The 18,793-nt window shown below is 46.6% G+C and overlaps 8 protein-coding genes across 8 annotated transcripts; 4 read left to right on the top strand and 4 right to left on the bottom strand.

The window, feature by feature from the left end:
• Nucleotides 1–235: 235 nt before the first annotated feature.
• F4813DRAFT_397610 (uncharacterized protein) lies at nt 236–1,623 on the top strand (the record flags this gene model as incomplete). The annotated part of the gene is made up of 1 exon (XM_049247960.1): nt 236–1,623. The coding sequence occupies exon 1, from the start codon at nt 430–432 to the stop codon at nt 1,621–1,623; it is 1,194 nt and encodes a 397-aa protein (XP_049098416.1). The 5' UTR covers nt 236–429.
• A 113-nt stretch (nt 1,624–1,736) lies between these two features.
• On the bottom strand, nt 1,737–3,088 carry F4813DRAFT_364398 (small secreted protein). Its single transcript, XM_049243807.1, has one exon. The coding sequence runs from the start codon at nt 2,446–2,448 to the stop codon at nt 1,993–1,995; it is 456 nt and encodes a 151-aa protein (XP_049098415.1). The 5' UTR covers nt 2,449–3,088; the 3' UTR covers nt 1,737–1,992.
• Nucleotides 3,089–4,007: 919 nt separating this feature from the next.
• F4813DRAFT_135360 (ASST-domain-containing protein) lies at nt 4,008–6,204 on the bottom strand. Its single transcript, XM_049238772.1, has 3 exons — nt 5,444–6,204; nt 5,320–5,385; nt 4,008–5,264 (listed from the first exon to the last, which is right to left on the bottom strand). The coding sequence occupies exons 1-3, from the start codon at nt 6,009–6,011 to the stop codon at nt 4,237–4,239; spliced, it is 1,662 nt and encodes a 553-aa protein (XP_049098414.1). The 5' UTR covers nt 6,012–6,204; the 3' UTR covers nt 4,008–4,236.
• A 568-nt stretch (nt 6,205–6,772) lies between these two features.
• F4813DRAFT_390816 (MFS general substrate transporter) lies at nt 6,773–8,747 on the top strand (the record flags this gene model as incomplete). Its single annotated transcript, XM_049247072.1, has 6 exons — nt 6,773–7,298; nt 7,347–7,498; nt 7,551–7,916; nt 7,971–8,292; nt 8,345–8,487; nt 8,559–8,747. 6 exons carry the CDS (start codon nt 6,773–6,775, stop codon nt 8,745–8,747), a joined length of 1,698 nt encoding a protein of 565 aa, XP_049098413.1.
• Nucleotides 8,748–9,270: 523 nt separating this feature from the next.
• Nucleotides 9,271–10,535, top strand: F4813DRAFT_397608 (uncharacterized protein). Its single transcript, XM_049247959.1, has one exon. The coding sequence runs from the start codon at nt 9,501–9,503 to the stop codon at nt 10,368–10,370; it is 870 nt and encodes a 289-aa protein (XP_049098412.1). The 5' UTR covers nt 9,271–9,500; the 3' UTR covers nt 10,371–10,535.
• F4813DRAFT_135350 (glutathione degradosome) lies at nt 10,536–13,817 on the bottom strand. Its single transcript, XM_049238771.1, has 2 exons — nt 12,401–13,817; nt 10,536–12,351 (listed from the first exon to the last, which is right to left on the bottom strand). Exons 1-2 carry the CDS (start codon nt 13,400–13,402, stop codon nt 10,702–10,704), a joined length of 2,652 nt encoding a protein of 883 aa, XP_049098411.1. The 5' UTR covers nt 13,403–13,817; the 3' UTR covers nt 10,536–10,701.
• Nucleotides 13,818–15,515: 1,698 nt separating this feature from the next.
• On the top strand, nt 15,516–16,627 carry F4813DRAFT_135316 (mitochondrial inner membrane translocase subunit). The gene is made up of 5 exons (XM_049238769.1): nt 15,516–15,809; nt 15,886–16,006; nt 16,065–16,145; nt 16,197–16,348; nt 16,410–16,627. The coding sequence occupies exons 1-5, from the start codon at nt 15,741–15,743 to the stop codon at nt 16,449–16,451; spliced, it is 465 nt and encodes a 154-aa protein (XP_049098410.1). The 5' UTR covers nt 15,516–15,740; the 3' UTR covers nt 16,452–16,627.
• On the bottom strand, nt 16,410–18,472 carry F4813DRAFT_135328 (N-terminal nucleophile aminohydrolase). The gene is made up of 2 exons (XM_049238770.1): nt 18,213–18,472; nt 16,410–18,146 (listed from the first exon to the last, which is right to left on the bottom strand). Exons 1-2 carry the CDS (start codon nt 18,351–18,353, stop codon nt 16,803–16,805), a joined length of 1,485 nt encoding a protein of 494 aa, XP_049098409.1. The 5' UTR covers nt 18,354–18,472; the 3' UTR covers nt 16,410–16,802.
• Nucleotides 18,473–18,793: the final 321 nt, after the last annotated feature.

The following is an 18,793-nucleotide window of genomic DNA, read 5'->3' as shown; positions in this document are numbered from 1 at the left end:
TAAGGTAATGAAGATACTAGGCGGTGGGAGAAAGAAAAAGGTCTCTATAATCAAAACCCAGAACATAAAGACTTGTCTGGAATACGAATCGTCCGCTTGGTCTTTGAGTTGAAATTACTTTATTCAGATATAAATAAACAAAGCTATTGTCCCATAGTCCTCACAAACAATGTCGATCTTATCGTTGAGTAGTAATAAATATTTCAATAAATATTCCAAGAAGCAATGTCCAATTGTATTCATAAGCGCATGCAATCAAAACACCATTCGAGTAAATCATTTTCTACAAGCAAAAAGGTTCATCTTCTTACCCTGTTTTTATTTTTAAAGTGAACTTTCAATTCTAACCGCAACCTGCCACCTGTATTCTAGGCTTCCAAAAAAAAGTACAAACAAACTAAACCACCGTGGAAAAAAGCATCTCCCAACATGGATGTTAATCGAGTTCACCTATTAATTATTCAACTTCGCAAACGGATCAGAGGGCTGGCCTTGATTCAAGATCGTATCCAAGATGATGTAAACATGTTCAAAGATGGCGACCCGAAGCTCAGGGATATTTTCGAGGAAACGCGCAGATACTACCTCGATCACTTGGGTATCACAATCGAACAGCTGCGTGAGGCAATGAACACGTCTGAGATCGAGCTCCCACCTGATGAGATCTTCGTCGAGAGGATAATGAAGAGGGTTAGGCCGATTACGAGGCGGTATCTAGAGCGGCTCGTCCAGACCGGAAGGATCACCAAATGCGACATGGAGTGCATAATCCAAGGAGAATACACCAGCGTTGAGGCGTTCTTCGAAGACGTATACAACAACGTTGAATCATTCGGCACTAAAAATGATGCTAGTTCTTCAGAGAGTAGGCAATCAACATCCAATATCGAAATATACGACGAGGATGGATTCCTAACACTCACAGATGATGCCAATCAGAATGATGAACAAGGGGATTCTCAAGACGATAACACCGACCCTCAGAAAAAAGCACCTACAGATGAACCAGGGACGTCGGTGCTAAGTTCAGGCGACATAGTACCTCCGGTTAAGCTAGAAGCACCGGAAAAGCCATCAGAAGATATAGAAAGCGAGATAGAGAAACAGTCATCTTCCGAGGTATCGAAACTAGAAACATCCGCGCTACATACAGTATCAAAGGAAGAAAAGGCCTCCCCAGAAACAGAAAGCGACGATCCCGATACAGCAGACGGAAGCTTTTCAGTTGACTGTCCCGTGGACGACCAAGAAGCGAGCTTGTCGGACACAGAAACCTCCAGTTCCGATGACTCGGACGTAAGCTCATTAGTGAATTATCTTGTGGACGACGAAGAGCACACACAAGCGGAGGAATCCGAATCCGACGAAGCTCAAGACCTCCCGCAACCTTTCCTCCCTGCGATTCCCAAGACGAGGGCACATGCGGAATGCGACTCCGACGAGCAAAAAGACGGCATTAGCGGTAGCGATGATATACTGGATACCTGGCTACGATCCCACGAGATGTTCTACTGGCAGTACGAGATCATCTTCGCCGCAATATTGACCTCGTTCAGATTCAAGGAGAGATTCCAGTCTGCGAGGAACGCCTACAAGGCTGACCCCTTTGCCGATTGGGACTAAGGAGGGTCAGCACTTTGTATTTAGCAGCGTGACTTTAATTAATATAGCTTATCCCACCTATATCCTATATATGTTGTTGGCTGGCTGCCGTTGGCTTGCGGATACTACGATGCTTAAAGAGAGCAAGGGGAAATTAGCTTAAACGAAAACAAGGAAAAATGAATCATTCACAAGTAGTTAGGCTCGAGGCTTAAGATGAATAAGGAGTGACGCTATGTATTATGATGTACCCATATGCAAACCCGGTGACGCTATGCTATTAACATTGAACAATTATATTTATATTTCCGCGTGAACATGACACTTTTCTTCCTCTTCTCCACCTCCACCTTCATCTCCAACGCTCTCCTGCCTACTGTCCGCAACAGCTTAGAACTGGAGAGAAGTAACAGGCCAGCTCAGGTCAGGGGACACAACAACATTGCCCTCGAGCGCCTTGTCGGTGTACGAGGGCCAGGCGATCAGCTTGTTGGCCTCGTCGACGACGCTCAAGACGGTGAAGCCGTTGCCGGGGCCGAATTGGCCGCTCCAGCCGGAACCGACGGTGAAGGGGCCGCAGATGTTGCCGCTGCTGTCGGTCTCGCTGGCGGGGACGTTGTTGACGCCCTTGACGGTGAACTCGCAGGGAGTCGGGTCGGCTAGGTGTGTGTTGATGCTGAAGGTCCAGATGCACTGCGTGTTGGCGGCGTTGCAGCCGCGCTTCAGGCTCTCGATCGTCCACTCGGGGACGTCGGCCACTGCGGATTTGGCCTCAGGAGAGGGGGTGGGAGCTGCCATGGCGGTGGCGGCGAAGATGGCGGCGACGGCGGTGCTGGTGAACTTCATGGTGGCGGTTGAGATGTTGTTTTTAAGATTTAGGTATTAAGACTAAAAGTCGTAGTGATTGGTTGAGTGAGTAAAGTGTTTTGTAGTTGTGATGATGATGTTGATGGTGATGGTGATGGTGATAGTGATGAGATAGAAGCATATTGGCAGGAGGTTCGCAAGCTTTATATACAGAATTGTCCAAGAACCATCATCATCATATCTAGTTATTCCGTATTGTCGACCTATCAGCGGGACGGGCGAGTTTCGCCATCCCCTATTCGACTCAGCCATCAAAGAGATCCTCTGGTTGAAGCTCGTATTGACGTAGCGGGTCTTTCGTTCGTCTTTCCATAGTCACATGACGGGGACAGCGCGAGATCTATCAAGAGACTTTGAATCTTGATTTCCTGAATACATAGCTAGTGAATGTAACGGCAAGTGTGCGGCTCATGTTCGTATTCAGCAACCCCGGACTTTCTTTGTGCGGGTGGCACGGGACTGTCGGGACATCGTATGGTGATCTTGGAACTTGGAATGTAGCCCCATCCGTTTACAGCTCCTCCCCGCACGGCAATGATCGTCGGCCGCAGCCCTATAAGCTGTTGAGCTATGGTCTCGGCATAGGTACATACATATACCAGAGACTAGCCAGCGTGGCCCGTCTTAGCGAATAAGCTGCAGATTGGTTGGACAGCTGTTGCAACGTAGTAGCAAGCCCATTTAACCTTAACGTTCAAATCTATTTTTGGCGTTTCCGCAGAGAGGCTTAGATTCTGGAAGCATTCTAGAAAAGACTATGTCCTGCGAAATGATATGCCGAATTTCGTCTTTCGCCCGTTCTTCGTCTATGAATCTGATCATCTACGGTCTTTACTGGATAATTAGTTTTTGCATAATTATAAGCTAAGCTCATTTTTGAAGAAAATTTGGTTCATACGAGTTTTTCAAGAGTATCTATGTAAGTATCTGTGTATATTACAGGGACCAAGCTATACTGCTACGCCGTATTGGATGATGATACGACCGTGTATCCCCAAGCTGACAATGAGGCCACAAGTGCAGCCACATTGGGTAGACTTATTTTACAGCTGATCATCATTCTAAAATAATTGGCCCAAGGATAATGCATTTGCTATTTATCGGTGTGTCTCTTGGCAGAGGGTATGATTGTCAACAATGCACACCGGCTCGCGAGTCTTTGGAAAACACTCAATCAATTTCGATAGCCATCTCGTATTAGCACAAAATCCTCCTTCTTTTACGCTCCTACAACACCGGGGTAAAGTTCTACGACAACCACGATGCCCTATCTTTATTCAACCCCAGCAATTTCTACCTGAATCAAGTATGTATTGGGCTCGCCTCGCTTCGAATTTAGAGGTATCTTTTTACGAGGGAATTCCTTTAGATGCCACCGCCTGTTGAGTAGCATAATTAGCAATTTCCGCGTAAGGGTTAGCCCCTTTGATAGTCAACACGCCAATATCCATTCGGCTTCAATTCAACTAGTTAAAGAGAGAAATAACCTGAGATAACTAATAATTGAAGAAGAATTGCCCATTTTCGTGGAGGCGTAAGTATCATTCAAAAGCGCGGATAACGCAGTCAACGAAACGAGTGTGTATTAACTGGATGTGACCAATCCTCAAATGAGCGTGAATCCTCCTGAAAATACGAAGTCCTCATCTCTCTAGTAGATTAAGACAAGGCTGTCCGAATATACTTCTTTGACTTGCATCCGGAAGGCTGAGAGATCTATCTAGGTTACATCTTGTCCGATAGTAGCGACACCCCATGTAGTTGAGCTTAGAGCTTATTGATTCGAAGCCGAATGTACTTCAAAATGCCGTATTCTTTCCAACGACTATTCTCACTCGAAACTGGTTTCTGAGCCTTCGTTTCAGCAATAGGAAGTTGAGGTACCTTTCCCAATGGCTTGACCTCTTGTTCCACAAGAGCTATCCCGGTGTGTCGAAGTGATTTGCCGCTAGCATCAACAGCCTCAGCAGAGATTGCAGTGACATTTTCATAATGGATTCGAAGCGAAGTCTCAAAGCTCGTTCTCTCGACCTCGCCAATGAACTCTTTAGAACCAAACTCGTCAAGAACAGCGTAGAATCTCCACGTTCTAGTCTCGGTGTCGCCATTCCAACTCACGTAGGCGGTCACGCATTCTTCACCTCTCAGGGCCACAATAGCAGGCTCCTCATTGGGCAGGCCAGTCCAGTTGTACCGAAAAGAACGGTAGTTCTCAACACCAAGGCCAAGGTAACCAGAGTCCATGTAAGAATGGAAGATGGCTGTACCATTAGGAAGGTACTCAGTCACAGCTCCCGAAGATCCCCAGTTTACCAGGACATTTCTGTTTGGAAGCGTCTGAGTAGAGCCCTGAGACTTGGATAATAGGCCGTCAGGTGGGAAGAAAGCTTGCACTAAATCAGCCTCCCATGATGTAGTGTTCACTTTAACAATCTTCCCGCTGCTTGTTGGAGCCGTGTGAACTTCAGATCCTCCACTGTGTTCGATCCCATGTGCGCTGTTGTCATAGAGGCTAATGATTTCAACATCATCATATTGACTTATAAATCGGGCATGATGTTGAAAGCAAAACTCGACATCTTTTGGAACATTGAAAGAGCTGTCTTTACCATTCAATTTCCAGATGATGCTTCCATCGGTGCCGTTGATCTTGTGGATGCTGCATGCATCGCGTGCGGATATAAGATAGTTGCCCTCTGAGTCTTTGTCAACACTGTTTATGTGAAAGTAATCCCAGGCATCAGAGCTGTTGAAGCCAGAACCGGCTTGGCCTGGGTTGATTGGCAGAATTGCTTCTGTAATTGATTAGAAACTCTCGAGCGTAGTCATTCATGGTATAGTTAGACGCACCATCAGGCGAAACGTAGTCCAGACTCGACCATTCAAACAATAATTTACCAGTTGCTATATCGAGTTCTACCAGCTTTATTAATACTCATCCATCAGCCCTCCAATAAAATTAAAAATCACCTACCTTGGATGATAGAATTGACAATCCATTGTTGCTCAGCGCTCCCACCCCAGGCTGTCAGATCGCGGGCAACAGGCTGATATATTTGGATGAGCCCTGTTTCCTCGTTGACAATATGAAACTCGTGCTTATCCACAAGCTTGTGGTTACCAGCTCGAAGCTCTCGGATTGTCTCGTAGTGATTATCCATGATGGTAATATGGCCGTGGCCGTGACCATATCCCGGATTATGATCGCCTTCGAAGCTGAACAGAATATCTTTACCTCTCCAGCGGCCCGCCTGAAAATTGGTTGACCAGATACTGTAGATCCCGTATCCAGACCACACTAGATCTCCATTGTCGCGGAAAATATACGGGCCAGCTTGCCTAGGGCCGTGCTGCTCCGTAGGCGTATCCGGAAAGCCAGCAAAAGGGGCGACGAACAAGTACCCCTTTTCAACATCTTCGGTTGCTGGTATTGTAATATTCAGTCTTGGGGGAGCTAGGTCTGAGCGAGACTTGAATTGCCAATCCGCCAAAGCTGGGATCGATAAAACTAGTACCGTTTCTAGCAGGAGAGTAGGCTTCATGGCGGTATGCAAAAGGGGTAAGTACTACCTATGTCAGAAAACGACTCCATTGCGTTATATTAAAGGAGGGTACATTAACCTTGGTTTAATACAATATCCCTAGATAGCCACTCCCAATAATTGTGTGAGAATTGGTGAGAATCCTCAATTTTTTATTATTTATAGTAGTAAAATGTTAAAAGGTTGTAGGTCGAGGGCAGGAGTTCGGGGAGACTACACCATCTATATTCACATATGAGCCTCCAACTTATATCACGCACTGCCGGACTATAATACCTCTACTAAGTACCGGTGTGACTCATTAGGTGTAGTGAAATCAACGAACCGTTAAGGAGGAAAATATTGCCCTCTACAATTATGACTCACCATAGCTAAATCAGCCGAGGACCTAAAGAGATGGTATAGATCCAAGTCGAATAACGATAGAAGAATCCACAATGGCATCATTTTAGCCTACATATCATTAACAAGTAGGTAGTAGTATATATGCAAGGAACCGTGTCTATATGTCATAGGTCCATTCTTCGGAGAGCAACCCCGAGTTCGGGGAGCATTTTCTACCTTTCCCCTCGACGGTTTCTTGCCCATCCGGTATCTTAAACACCGGTTACTTCTGTTATATCAGTACTACATTCGGCTCATATAATATCAGGATATGCCAATTGTAGGGTACATCGCAAAATCGTATGCGGTAGTCCTTCGCACCCCTTTAATTGAGTCTTCGCAGCTTGTAGTGGTTCCTCTTATTGAATCATACTAGCATGGCTACTTCTCATGAACCATCCGCGATACTAGATAGCGCAGTTGAGAGGTGCGGTAGCATACAGGGGAACCTGAGTGAACAAGATGCCACTGAACCACCTAATGCCGCCTCCCATGACCCAGAGTTCGGAGAACGCCAACCCCTGATCGGCTCGGTCCCACCAAGCGAAGATGGTTGGAAGGCACCTCCTTATTTCGTCTGGATTGAGATGGCGATCATGTCCAATGTCTTCCTTTACGGGTTTGATGGCACTATCACAGCGGCTACATACGCCGTGATCAGCTCCGAGTTCGATGCCACCAACACCGCATCTTGGCTCACTACGTCGTATCTCATTACCAGCACGGCCTTCCAGCCCCTGTATGGTCGTGTATCCGATATTTTCGGTCGCCGCATTTGCTTTTTCATTTCTACCATTACATTTGCTGTTGGCTGCCTAGGATGTGGTCTTGCAAATGGCATCGCCTTGCTCGACTGTATGAGAGCCCTAGCAGGCTTCGGTGGCGGGGGCCTCATGACTATGGGTAGGTCGTTCATATAACTTCGCCGGTGATTATTCTAATTAATAACAGCTACCATCGTAAATTCCGATATGATTCCTTTCCGTCGACGTGGAATGTACCAAGCAATGCAAAACGGCATATTTGGCTTCGGCGCGATATGCGGTGCGTCTTTCGGCGGCTCGATAGCTGACACTATCGGATGGCGCTGGTGCTTTATACTAGTGAGTATACCTGTTTGGATCTAAAGTCACTCAACTAATAGTAGGTATGTAGCAAGTCCCGATATCTGTCGTAGCACTTATTCTTGGTTACGTGGTCATTAAGAACCAGCAGATCAGCTTCAGTGGCGGTTCAAGCCTGAAGGAAACCTGGCATAGAGTCGACTTCCTTGGATCTTTTCTTCTAGTTTTAGCAATCTCCGTTCAGCTTGTTGGGCTGAGCTTAGGTGGAAACGAGTTGCCATGGAGTAGCCCGTGGGTAATAATATCCTTGATCGGAAGCGTCGTACTCTTCGGCATTTTCTTCTGGGTCGAGGGTAAGACCACGGCGATTCCGGTCATACCCCTACGCATGTTGAGGGGCCGTTTACCTATCTTCATACAACTGTCCAATGTCTGCGCTGGGCTCTCCGCTTATGCCGTAGGTTGTCTTAACCAATGCTTACATGTCTTTGGAATTAACATTTTCCTGTAGTATCTCTTCCTACTCCCCTTATTCTTCCAGATCATACTTCTCGATTCGGCTACGACTGCAGGGGCTAGACTTGCTATCCCATCGTTGGCAACTCCTATAGGGGGTCTCATCGCAGGCATTGTCATGTCTCGATGGGGAAAGCTAATCACCCTCATCCGCATTGGTGCGATATTGATGGCTATTGGGAACGGTTTGGTAACCTCATTGAGCTTCGTAGATTCCAATTGGAAGTACTACATTTATATTTTTCCTGCAAATCTAGGTCAGGGTATTATATATCCGGGTATTCTCTTCACGTCACTAGCTACATTCGAGCATGCAGGTGAGTTTCTTTGAGGCAAGGCTTCTGTGATTGTATACTTAACTCCTCCTAGATCATGCTGTATCCGCGTCTACTGTTTACCTCATTCGATCACTTGGTACGGTTTGGGGCGTATCAATCACTTCCGCAATCGTACAAACAACGCTCAGTATTCGACTCCCGGCAGTATTGAACGATGTACCAGATAAATGGAGAGTACGACCCTTCTTAGTTACAGGATTTTCAACTCTTCAAAGCCTTAGTTGTATACTAATGAGCAATAATAGGTAATCGACGCAATTCGTCACTCCGCCGAAACACTACGTGAGCTGCCTCCAGATATCCAGCTCAAAGCACGAATGGTTTACTACGATGGATTGAGATATTCCTTTACCGCGTCAACCGTCTTTGCAATTATTGCATTCTGCGCAGCAATGTGTGCGAATGGAAGAGGACTGCGCAAAACAAGCGGCTAGGAAGCGCAGCGAGGCTAATTTCATATAACAGGTGGGTTATATATGTTGCAATAGCATGAAATTAATATGAGCTGGATGATAAAGCAATAACATAATAAATGGTAAGATTAGTTCTGAGTCCTCCATTCGCTATTAGAGCCGTTTAACATATATCAGCTCTTATATATATAAATCCATATTCATGCACTCCTCTACACATAGGCACATGAAAGAATAAAAAGCCATAGTAAAATATCGGGTGCAAAGCCTAGTGCACATTTAAACGAACCTTCGTAGGTGGATGTCGGTGTAGAATGCCACAATTTAGGACATTGTTTTGAGTATTACCCGACATATACATTTCCCTATCTAAAGCTGAGTCTTATTTTACATATTTTATTAGTAACAGTTGGTCTTTATACAAAATGAGGGTCTCGCGGGGTTTGCCCGAGAGACATTGCACAGTGGAATGGATCACGTAGTATGGTAAGATGCATAAAGAATTGCCCGATCTTCAATAACGTGTCTTATAGAGAAGAAAGATCGACTTTATTCACGGCAGATCTTTGGTCCTGGATAGATCAACGCATTCGAAATATAGTCTTTGAGAGACTACCTAGGCAATCGAGAACGTTCTCAGCAAAGCCGGTATTACCATGCTGTATATAATGCTTCGTGATTCGCATGATCTACCGTGTATGGTACCTAGATTAAACCTCGAACGCAAGCTAGTACAATAGCATCCACGGAGTCGAAATAGAATCGGGACAAGAGATGCCATCTTCGTCTCTCCGAGAATCGAGCTCTCGCTCCCCTAGACCTGCCGAAGAGGAACCTCGTCGGAAGAGATATTCCCTTTTAGTTGAGATCCTTGACGACGATGGCTTTGCGGTGTTCGAGCGAAATCGCGACGTAGACCGGCCGCGGAGATCGAGTCGAGGTACCTCTACTACTCGACGTCGACCTAACGGAGGCTCCGAGCATTATTCAGACACTAATAGGCAATCTCGGCGAGTGTCGGTCCCCTCAAACGTAGGAGGAGTCGGGACTAGGGACCATCATGATCGCCCATCAGAACGATCACGGCATTTGGGTACTAGATCACGTACGAGCCGCGTCAGCGAGCCCAATGACGAGGTGTACGACACCGCCCCCGAAGGCAACCCTCCTTCATCACCAGGGCAGCAAATGCAAGAGGACACCGAACCACCTCCTAGCTCTCACCACCAGAGACGGAGAAGATCTATTCACAGCGGCACCCAGACGAGCATTGGGGGATACGGGCCACGCAGCGCCTTTACATCTCCGCATAACCTATACCGACCTCCTCATCCCAATCAAGGGGATCTCGATGTCATGGAGATCGCCTACCGAGATGGATTCCATCTTGGCCAGCATTTAGCGAATCTACGGGACCCTAACACTTATCGTGGCACCCCTCCACGACCCATCTCGGTGTCTTCAACCCGTAACCATGACCGTAACCAGCCTGATGCCAACCGGCGACCGCGTGAGCACCCCGAACAGCAACAACAGCGTGGGTGGCGATGTCTATTTCCTCCGTGGCAGTTTTTGAATATGTGGGCTCCAACCGAGTCAGTAGTATCGAGCAGTAGTAGCCAAAACCAACGACGCCGCCGTTGAATGAAGATTAGATAATGAAGGTATTGAATTAGTTAGGTGTCATTAACACGATATCGGCACAGAACTTGGCGCATATTTTTGAAGGAAATATTTAGCTATAATTAGAAGAGAAGATAGGGGTTAGAGGGGGCACAAACTTGTGCTTCCAGAAATCTGAAAGGAATTGACACCGGGGGTATCTGTATTTCTATAATCTATAGGGTACCGCAAACGCCGCGCTGTCGTCCCACTTTCTAATATGTACCATTAACATCGCTACCAGTGAACTGATATAGGTATATTTTCCTTTAACACCGCAGCACCATGAATCATTCCAAAATACACCCCTGCTCTACAACTTTTTAAATACGTAGGCAAAAATCTCGCGACTCTTCAGCAGGTTCATCACTCGTAGTCTCTCGTTATCCAGATGGGCCGAATCGGAAGATTGCCCGCATGGTAAATGAGCAGCCGGGGCATTGAACTCTTTCTCTAGAAACCTTATAGCTGGAATCGAGCCGCCTTCTCTGATATAGAGGGGTTTGCGGAGCTTGGGTTTGCCGTTGGTGCTATTTCCATTCACACCGTCTCCATTGCCGATACCATTGCTACCCTTGTCGAACAAGGGGGCCCAAGCTTGCATAAGAGCTTCCTCAAGGGTTTGGAAGATGTAATTATTGGGATCACCAAGCCAAGGCTCAGCTTGGTTGTCGATCTGAATACTCAGCTTATTATCCGACCCCAGGTTGCTGAATTCTTCCTCCAAGAAGGAGGTTAAAGAGTTAGTAACTTCTTCGACCTCCTGCCCAGGGACGAGCCGAACGCTAATCTTAGCGTTTGCATGACTGCTTATCAGGCTGCCATCAGGACCTGACACTTTAACTTTGTGGTGTGTAAGATTTGGCTCACGCCACCGTGCCATAAGATTGGCCTTGAGTACCTCCGCTGAAACGCCCTTTTGGCCTTGCTCCATCAGAACTGATAAAATGTCATCATACCGAGCTTCTTCATCGGCCGTCAGGGGGAGGATGCCGTCGTAGAACCCAGGTAGCATAATATGGTTTCGCGGGCCCTTGAGCTTCGAGAGTAACAACATGAGATCGGACAATGGCTCATTAACCATGTATGAACCGTCAACACCAGAGTGCAGGTCGGGATTTCTCGATTCAACACACACAGTCGCGTGCATAACGCCCCTCAGGCCGTAGGTAAGGCATGGGGTATCGTCGTTGAGCCAATAGCTGTTAGCTAGAAGGATGTAATCGATATTGCCGATGCGATCCTTATACTTGCGCACGGTTTCTTTGAAACCTCGGGACCCAGATTCTTCCTGTCCTTCAATTAGAAAAACAACGTCGGAATCTAGCGATTTCGCTTGTATGAGGTCGGTCACGGCATAGAGAGCAGCCATGATGGGGCCTTTATTATCGCTGACTCCACGACCATATAGGTACCCATTAGTTCCAGTAAGTTGGAAAGGGTCGTTGTTCCATTTTCCGTTTTTAGTCTCCGCTGCCACAACATCGTAGTGACCATAGAACAGGATCTTCTTTCGCTTTTCAGCCGGTTCAAGTTTCCCACTAAATTTGGCAAGCACCACGGGATGGTGAAATGTGTCTTCATCACTCAACATGTCAACGTCGCCGCCAAGTTTCTTGAACAATGTGCGGAGGAAGCTGGCACCTCGACGACAATCTTCCGCATACTCAGGTCTGGAAGAGACCGTCTTGAATGATACAAACTCTCGTAGGGAAGTAATCATCATATCTTCGTGCTCTTCAGGCGATGGCTGTTCAGTTGCCGCTTCGTTCTTAAGCACCCAGATGGCGACGTTATTATCGTTGGCCCCCGTGATGTAGATGTGTTTCCCATCATAGGTTGTAATAGCAGAGGATAACACTTTGCCATTGTGGGCCTTCCATTGAGTCAGGCATTGATACTTCTGGTTGACATTTTGCGAGGAATCGCGCTGATACTCTCCATAGTGGACAGTGTTATGTTTCTGCTCGGCTGTTAGAGGTTATCTTAGTTAGCTGGACCGATTCACTTACGCATGCTGTCCCAGCACGACTTGCGCTCCATAAGTAACCCCATCCCATCTTAATAGCCATGACATCACCCTTATGGGCTTTGATGACTCTTAGTTTCTGCTTCGTATCAAGGTCCCATAGCTCGATGATGCCGTCTAGCTTCCCGCTATATAGGAATGAGCCATCAACAGCAAGGGACATGACGGACATGGCATCTTGCTCCCCTAATACCATGATCTCCTCGATACCGTTCTCATACCCGTCCGGACCAATTTCGTGGCTACCAAGCTTCCAGACCTTTACCGTCCCATCTCCACCGCCCGATATTAAAACATCCTCATCCGGTTCCGTGTAAGTGGTTGTACCCTTTGTCATGAGCATACAATAAATGTAACCATAATGCGCGAACATCTTGTTCGCTCGCTTATCCGTCTCCAGTACGGTTTGAGACCGGGGCATCAAGTCGTACCGTTCGTCTGTAGGTCGGGGTGTGCTCGTTCCACCAACAGCTCGAGAATCGAAGAATCGGTGGTTCCGTCGATCGGGATGATTCGGAGAATCGTGGGGGACACGTCTATCAGGATCCTTGAGACTAACCCATTGGATGGAAGTATTTTGAGCGCCATAGTAGACGGTTTCAAGTTGGGAGGAGTAGGAGACGGAAAAGATGTCGCCAAAGGAATCGTTGGTGCTATATATCTCATAAAGACGGGTCATAGTTCGGGGGCACCAGACGTTTACGATTGGATCGCTAGCACTGGAAAAAAGGAGGGAGCCATCATCGGAGAGGAAGAGACACATAACGCTACGCTTATGGGCTTGTACGTGATGTGTCTTCTGGAATGTGCCCAGAAGCCATACGACGATTTCTCCATTTTGCGTTCCGGCATAAATACTGTCATTACCAACGGCAAGCGCAAGAACGGAACTGTCGTGCTTAAGATTATGGTGTAGTTGGGGTGTCGTATGAGGAGGAATTTCGAGAATTGGAGATGGGGCCGAAGTCGTGGTTGTAGATGGCATGGCTGCTATTTCCGGATTAACTACCGCTCTAAAAACATGTATCTAAAGGAAGAGATAAAAAAAATAGAGGTTTATATAATTGACCCTTCTCAGAAGAGAGATTTGAGTATATGTTTGAATTAAGGACAGCTAAAATTGGTCATGGGATTCAGTAATGAAATTGAAAAGAATTGAAAATGACGTGTGGCGTGATGACTGACAGGAAGATAATTGAATGTGGAGAGCTTCTATGTAGGTTAGACGTTAGCGTCTGCAGTGACGCGATTCAGGGGATTCCAGCAATTTCAGGTACATCTGCCCCAGATTCCAGCATACCTAGCTGGAGGTATCTAGCATACTATGGTGGGGCTACACTAGTACCTTAGGTTAGGTTAGGTTAGGTAGGTACCTAGGTACCTAGCTCTGGGGTTTCTTTAGTAAAACTTTAAGCAGCTTTTGGGACCCCGGCAGCTTGCCCGATATGTAACGTGTTTCTGCCCAAAGCTAGTGCCATTGGTCAATCTCCTTCAATGTCTCCCCAGATTGGAAAGTTGGAGATGTTGTGGGATGTAGGCTGGTAGGGCGCTGTGCTGTTTCACGGAAAACTAATTCCATATAAGATCGTGACGAACTCGGTCAAACTTACAGGCCGCAGTCTTAACGCTGTTGGCATAAAGCTTCTTGAGAGCTTCGTTGGTGTCTTTCTTTTCCGTCTCTTCGTCCTCGATCGCTTGACAGCGTTGACACGCGCCAGCCATCTCGCTAGCCATCTCGCTAAGCCCTACAGCCATGGCTTGCTTACAAGTCTTTGTTTGTTGTCTGCAAGTATGGTGTTGGCTGTGTTCACTGTGTTCACTGTGTTGGCTTATAAGACCAAGGGATGCATAAGAGAACACGTTCGAAGCAAACAGGGAGAGCGGGCCTGAGGCTTTTAAGTAAGTGACATGTTCCCAACTCCCGAGTTACGGTGTGCGGAATTTTCTTCATATGGACTTTCGGAAGATCGATTGGCCAGTTTGCATAAAAAGGCTGGTGGCTAACAATAAGGGGAGAGGCATATCGGTCAGACATGATTGCCCGGCTTTGGCGCCTATGACGCGATATCTAGCCGTCAATACGTGAGATATGATAAAGTGGACTTCATTTCGTGTTTCGTTATCCCATAAGCGTAGCTGAAACAACTGTCTTAAATGCTGAATGTTGTATTAAATAGGTACCTATGGTAGATAAGAGGTCTGGGCATATGTATAAAGACTATCAAGACGAAACGTAGCACACAGCCTTGGTATACACACACTAGGTATATACTCGTACAAAGATGGAAGCCATGCAATATGTTTGATGTGTGCTACCTAGACCGTAGGTTGCAAGGGAGCTCTTAAATTGGTGTATAAGAAGAATGATGAATTTTAGCGTGGTTCACACGTTATATGTATTCTAATTTGCGACAAACTCCCTAACTAGGTAGTAAATACCTACCTTAGGTATTTTATCTGTTACCTAGGTAGGTACTATGTAGCTGTTAGGCAGATAAGAAAATAAATTTAAGCGAATACCGGTGGAAAGTAGGTAACTCGAGTCATCTTGTAGGTATGGCACAATTTTCTTACTACATACATGTACGGCTGAATAAACTCTACATTAGGTAACCCTATTTATGTGCTCTATTTTTGTAATCGTATGAATTTGGATGTGATGTCCGCTTCCGATACCGGCACAAGCATAATAGGCTTTAATCCTCAACGTCGATCTTGTTTACCTCGTTAGCAGAAAGACATATTATATGAGTAGAAAGTATGGATAATCGAAAAGAGCATGAGGGTTATATACTAAGGTAATAAGTTTAGTTAGGTAACTAGCTATTGACAAACTTCTCCTTTTTATCTGCGTACTAGGTTAGGGTGTTATATAATACCAGACTAAACAAGAGCTGAAGCCATTGCAAGCCTGCGCTAAGAACTGAAGTAATTGAGACTTACAAGGATGAGGGGCCGAGCCACGATGGCGGTAAGGCGGCTGGGCGGCAGGGTAGCTTGTTACTTATCGTTTATCGCTTATCGGGAGAAGACTTATCACAGCATCCGATATGGTCTGTGCGCCAAAGTGAATTAACAATTTTCTGTATCGAGGTCATTCTTCATGTACAAGATCCAAGATTTATTTTCAAGTTTACAATACACTCCACGCAAAAACCTGCCCGCCCTGACAAAAACGAACGTCGTCGCAATACCCCTTCGTCCCATACGAGTAAGACTTGCCAATAGTCGTTTGAGATACTGTTTGCGACCACAATCAGTAGAATTCTAGTCATCCCACCTCGAAATTCTAGAATTTCCCGCCACTATACCAGACACTTAAGATGGATCACACAAGAGACCCTTGCCCATGGGTCATTCTGAACGATTTTGGAGGTGCATTTGCTATGGGTGTATGTTACCTGTTCTAATTTGCTGCTGTCTCCCAGTTAAACTCGAAGACGTGAGCTAATGCTTGTCTTCTATTAGGCAATCGGCGGAACTATATGGCACGGTATCAAGGGTTTTCGGAACAGTCCGATGGGCGAGAGGAGAATAGGTGCAATCACAGCTATTAAGGCGAGAGCACCGGTACTAGGTGGCAACTTCGGTAGGCACTAGACACTAGAAGTCATTCGCAATCTCTACGAAGCTTACCTACAGAATAGGTGTATGGGGTGGTTTATTCTCGACGTTCGACTGCGCGGTTAAGGGAATACGGAAAAAGGAAGATCCTTACAATGCAATCAGTAGGTTGTCTGTGTACCTTCCTGGAAACTATATACTGACAACATTGTTAGTTGCGGGCTTCTTCACCGGTGGTGCTCTAGCTGTCCGAGGAGGATATAAGGCGGCGCGAAACGGTGCTATCGGTTGCGCCGTTCTCCTTGCCGTCATCGAAGGTGTTGGTATAGGGTTCCAAAGAATGCTTGCGGGCTCAACGAAATTAGAGGTAAGTTTCATGATCGCCTAATCCATCACTCTCGAAAAGTAGAAAACTAATACTCGTCCAGGCGCCTCCGCCACCGCCCGACGCGGAGAAGGCTTTCGCATAGAATCCTTGAAAACGAATGCGACGAAAAAAAAAATATTCCCACTCTGCTCCTTTCCGATCTATTATCGAATCGGTTTCGTGTATTTATATCTCAGGTCTAGGCGGTCTTTGCATAACCAACACGGATGGTCGGGCGATGAATGACATGTAAAATAAGAGGATATTGCCGCTGTGTTGAGGCAGGATTGGCTGTCGATAGTCCTCCATAAGCCGTGTCCCTGCTCAGCGGACACCCACATCCAAATACACTACCTAATATTAACGAACACAGTTACTTTTAGATTATCTGTGTCGAAGTCTCGCCTTGGGATCTATAGCTAATCAGTCTAGTTTAGTCTAGTGATTCTATACCCTATGCTTTATCAACAGTCCAGCGCCAAACGTCCTCGGTTTCGCCCTCCCCGATCATAGCCATTGAGTTTGGGAGCTCGTCTGCTCTGTCGGGGTGAAAAATCCTCATTGCCGCTTTCCCGTCATCGTCAATCCACGCTCGAAACATCCCTCCGCAATTATGATCCTGCAGTATATTGGCAGAGGTACTAACCACACGACCCGATTCATCGCGCGACACTATGCTCTCTATACCGATCATACCACCCTCTCCTTCTCCTGTTTGGCCCCAACGGTCACCAGCGCTCTTCTGTAGCTCCCCACCTGTTCCAGCAACGCGATACACAGCATTAGTTGCTGGTACCTTCGCCCATCGCGCGATTGAGCCGACCGTTCTGGCAGCGGCTACTCGTAGAAAGGAGTCGCCATTTCCAGTACCCGATAAAGCGATGGAGCGTGTCGTTTGTAAGTGATCGTCACCGCCACTGGGAGTCATTTGGGCAACGGGAGAATATACGAAGGGAGTTGGTAGACAGTCGGCGACTAGGTTTCGTAGGTTCGCCGACAGATCTACAACTGGACCTGGCAAGCCAGGCAAATATCTTTTAATACTTCTCGAAGCGTTCGCCGCACCTGGTTCGCCCGTCTCGACCCATTCTTCCGCCCAGAAGCCAGCGCCGACGACAGGTGTATCACCGATGCGCCCAGTAAGTTTGTTCGTCAAACCTCCCGTACTAGTAGCCACACATAAGACTCCATTCGTATCTAAAGCGACCGCGCCGCACGTGCCTTGGGGTAGATATTCCTCAGCGCTCCAAGTCGCCAGGCCCTTTCCCGCTTTTTCCTTTTCCAGCGCTCGTACGTGCTCATCCCAGCGGTGCTGGGTGAAGAAGTATTTGGGGTCGACTAGTTCAAGCCCGTACATCTTGGCCAATGTTTCGGCCGTCTCCCCGTGGATAAGCGTGTGGGCTTGCGCCGACGGCACATCAAGATCAGCCGTCTCTAGACCACCGGATTCTGTTAATAGGTCCGGTTGGGCCAATCCCGACTGGTTCTTTCTACTCAGGTCTTTGTCTCCGTGCTCCAGCATTGCCTTCGCTAGCAATATCGGGTTCTTCACCCTACGCAGGCCGGTCACCCCGACGCCACGTTTGGCATGACCCCGTGATACCATGACGGAGGCTTCCAATTCGTTGATGCCATCGCGCGTGAATACGGCGCCGTGGCCTGAGTTGAATAGCGGATTATTCTCCAGGAGCGTCACGGCGTATGCGACGATATCGAGAGCGGAAGGAAATTCAAGTTCAGAAGAGTTATTTCCGCTCGACGGCACGGGAGTGCGTATATAAGCATCCGCCTTGGACACCTATTATATACGGCTTAGCTTTTATTTCTCCTCGATGAATGAATAGGTAGTTAGATAAGTGCATACGATGGTGAGAAGCGCCTGTCTATATTGTTTATATTTCCCCGGGCCTAAATTCTCGGGTGTAATATTGCCAGCGCCGCCGTGAATAATTAGACGTGGCTTGACCTGTGTCGCGTTTCGTTCGGGTTGGCGTTTATATTCCATTTTTATTTATGTTTACTATTCTTTCTACAGCTCATCTAGCATAAATGTTAATTAAATATGGCTATTCTTTCTAAAAAGAATTAAGGAGGCCGAAACTCGGGATATAATGCGATAAAGGCTAATATTTGTAAGATATCTCACCGGTATAGGAGTCGTTATCTAACCGCTAGAAGCAGGTGCCTTTCATTGGCATTTAAACCCACGGTTGCTCCCCGCATAAGCGGACCACTCATTGAAAAGGTAGGTCATATTATATCTTAGACTTCTTACCAAACTGTTAAAATCGACGTCAATCGGTCGATAGGTTAAGGAGTCCAATGAGGACATATTCCTAACGATGGGTTGCATAACAAGATTAACCTTTAAACGCTAGTAAAATAACTTGGGTGTTATTTGTACTTATTTAGTTTGTGTAATTCAAAAGAGTAGAAATGATTATA

This window comes from Daldinia decipiens (assembly GCF_022478715.1).
Source record: "Daldinia decipiens strain CBS 113046 unplaced genomic scaffold F4813scaffold_23, whole genome shotgun sequence".
NCBI lineage: Eukaryota > Fungi > Ascomycota > Sordariomycetes > Xylariales > Hypoxylaceae > Daldinia > Daldinia decipiens.
Note: the sequence above shows the minus strand (reverse complement) of the source record. Positions and strands in the feature narration are given on the sequence as shown.

Excerpts from the sequence above, each read along its gene's own strand:
- F4813DRAFT_397608 (XM_049247959.1), top strand. The coding sequence starts at position 9,501 with ATGCCATCTTCGTCTCTCCGAGAATCGAGCTCTCGCTCCCCTAGACCT.
- F4813DRAFT_135328 (XM_049238770.1), bottom strand. The coding sequence starts at position 18,353 with ATGGAATATAAACGCCAACCCGAACGAAACGCGACACAGGTCAAGCCA. Across the intron at positions 18,147-18,212 it reads GACAGGCGCTTCTCACCATC|GTGTCCAAGGCGGATGCTTA; the intron begins GTATGCACTTAT and ends CGTATATAATAG.
- F4813DRAFT_135350 (XM_049238771.1), bottom strand. The coding sequence starts at position 13,402 with ATGCCATCTACAACCACGACTTCGGCCCCATCTCCAATTCTCGAAATT. Across the intron at positions 12,352-12,400 it reads GTCGTGCTGGGACAGCATGC|AAACATAACACTGTCCACTA; the intron begins GTAAGTGAATCG and ends ACAGCCGAGCAG.
- F4813DRAFT_135316 (XM_049238769.1), top strand. The coding sequence starts at position 15,741 with ATGGATCACACAAGAGACCCTTGCCCATGGGTCATTCTGAACGATTTT. Across the intron at positions 16,007-16,064 it reads GGTACTAGGTGGCAACTTCG|GTGTATGGGGTGGTTTATTC; the intron begins GTAGGCACTAGA and ends CCTACAGAATAG. Across the intron at positions 16,349-16,409 it reads CGGGCTCAACGAAATTAGAG|GCGCCTCCGCCACCGCCCGA; the intron begins GTAAGTTTCATG and ends ATACTCGTCCAG.
- F4813DRAFT_135360 (XM_049238772.1), bottom strand. The coding sequence starts at position 6,011 with ATGAAGCCTACTCTCCTGCTAGAAACGGTACTAGTTTTATCGATCCCA. Across the intron at positions 5,386-5,443 it reads TGTCAATTCTATCATCCAAG|AACTCGATATAGCAACTGGT; the intron begins GTAGGTGATTTT and ends TAAAGCTGGTAG. Across the intron at positions 5,265-5,319 it reads GGACTACGTTTCGCCTGATG|AAGCAATTCTGCCAATCAAC; the intron begins GTGCGTCTAACT and ends AATCAATTACAG.
- F4813DRAFT_364398 (XM_049243807.1), bottom strand. The coding sequence starts at position 2,448 with ATGAAGTTCACCAGCACCGCCGTCGCCGCCATCTTCGCCGCCACCGCC.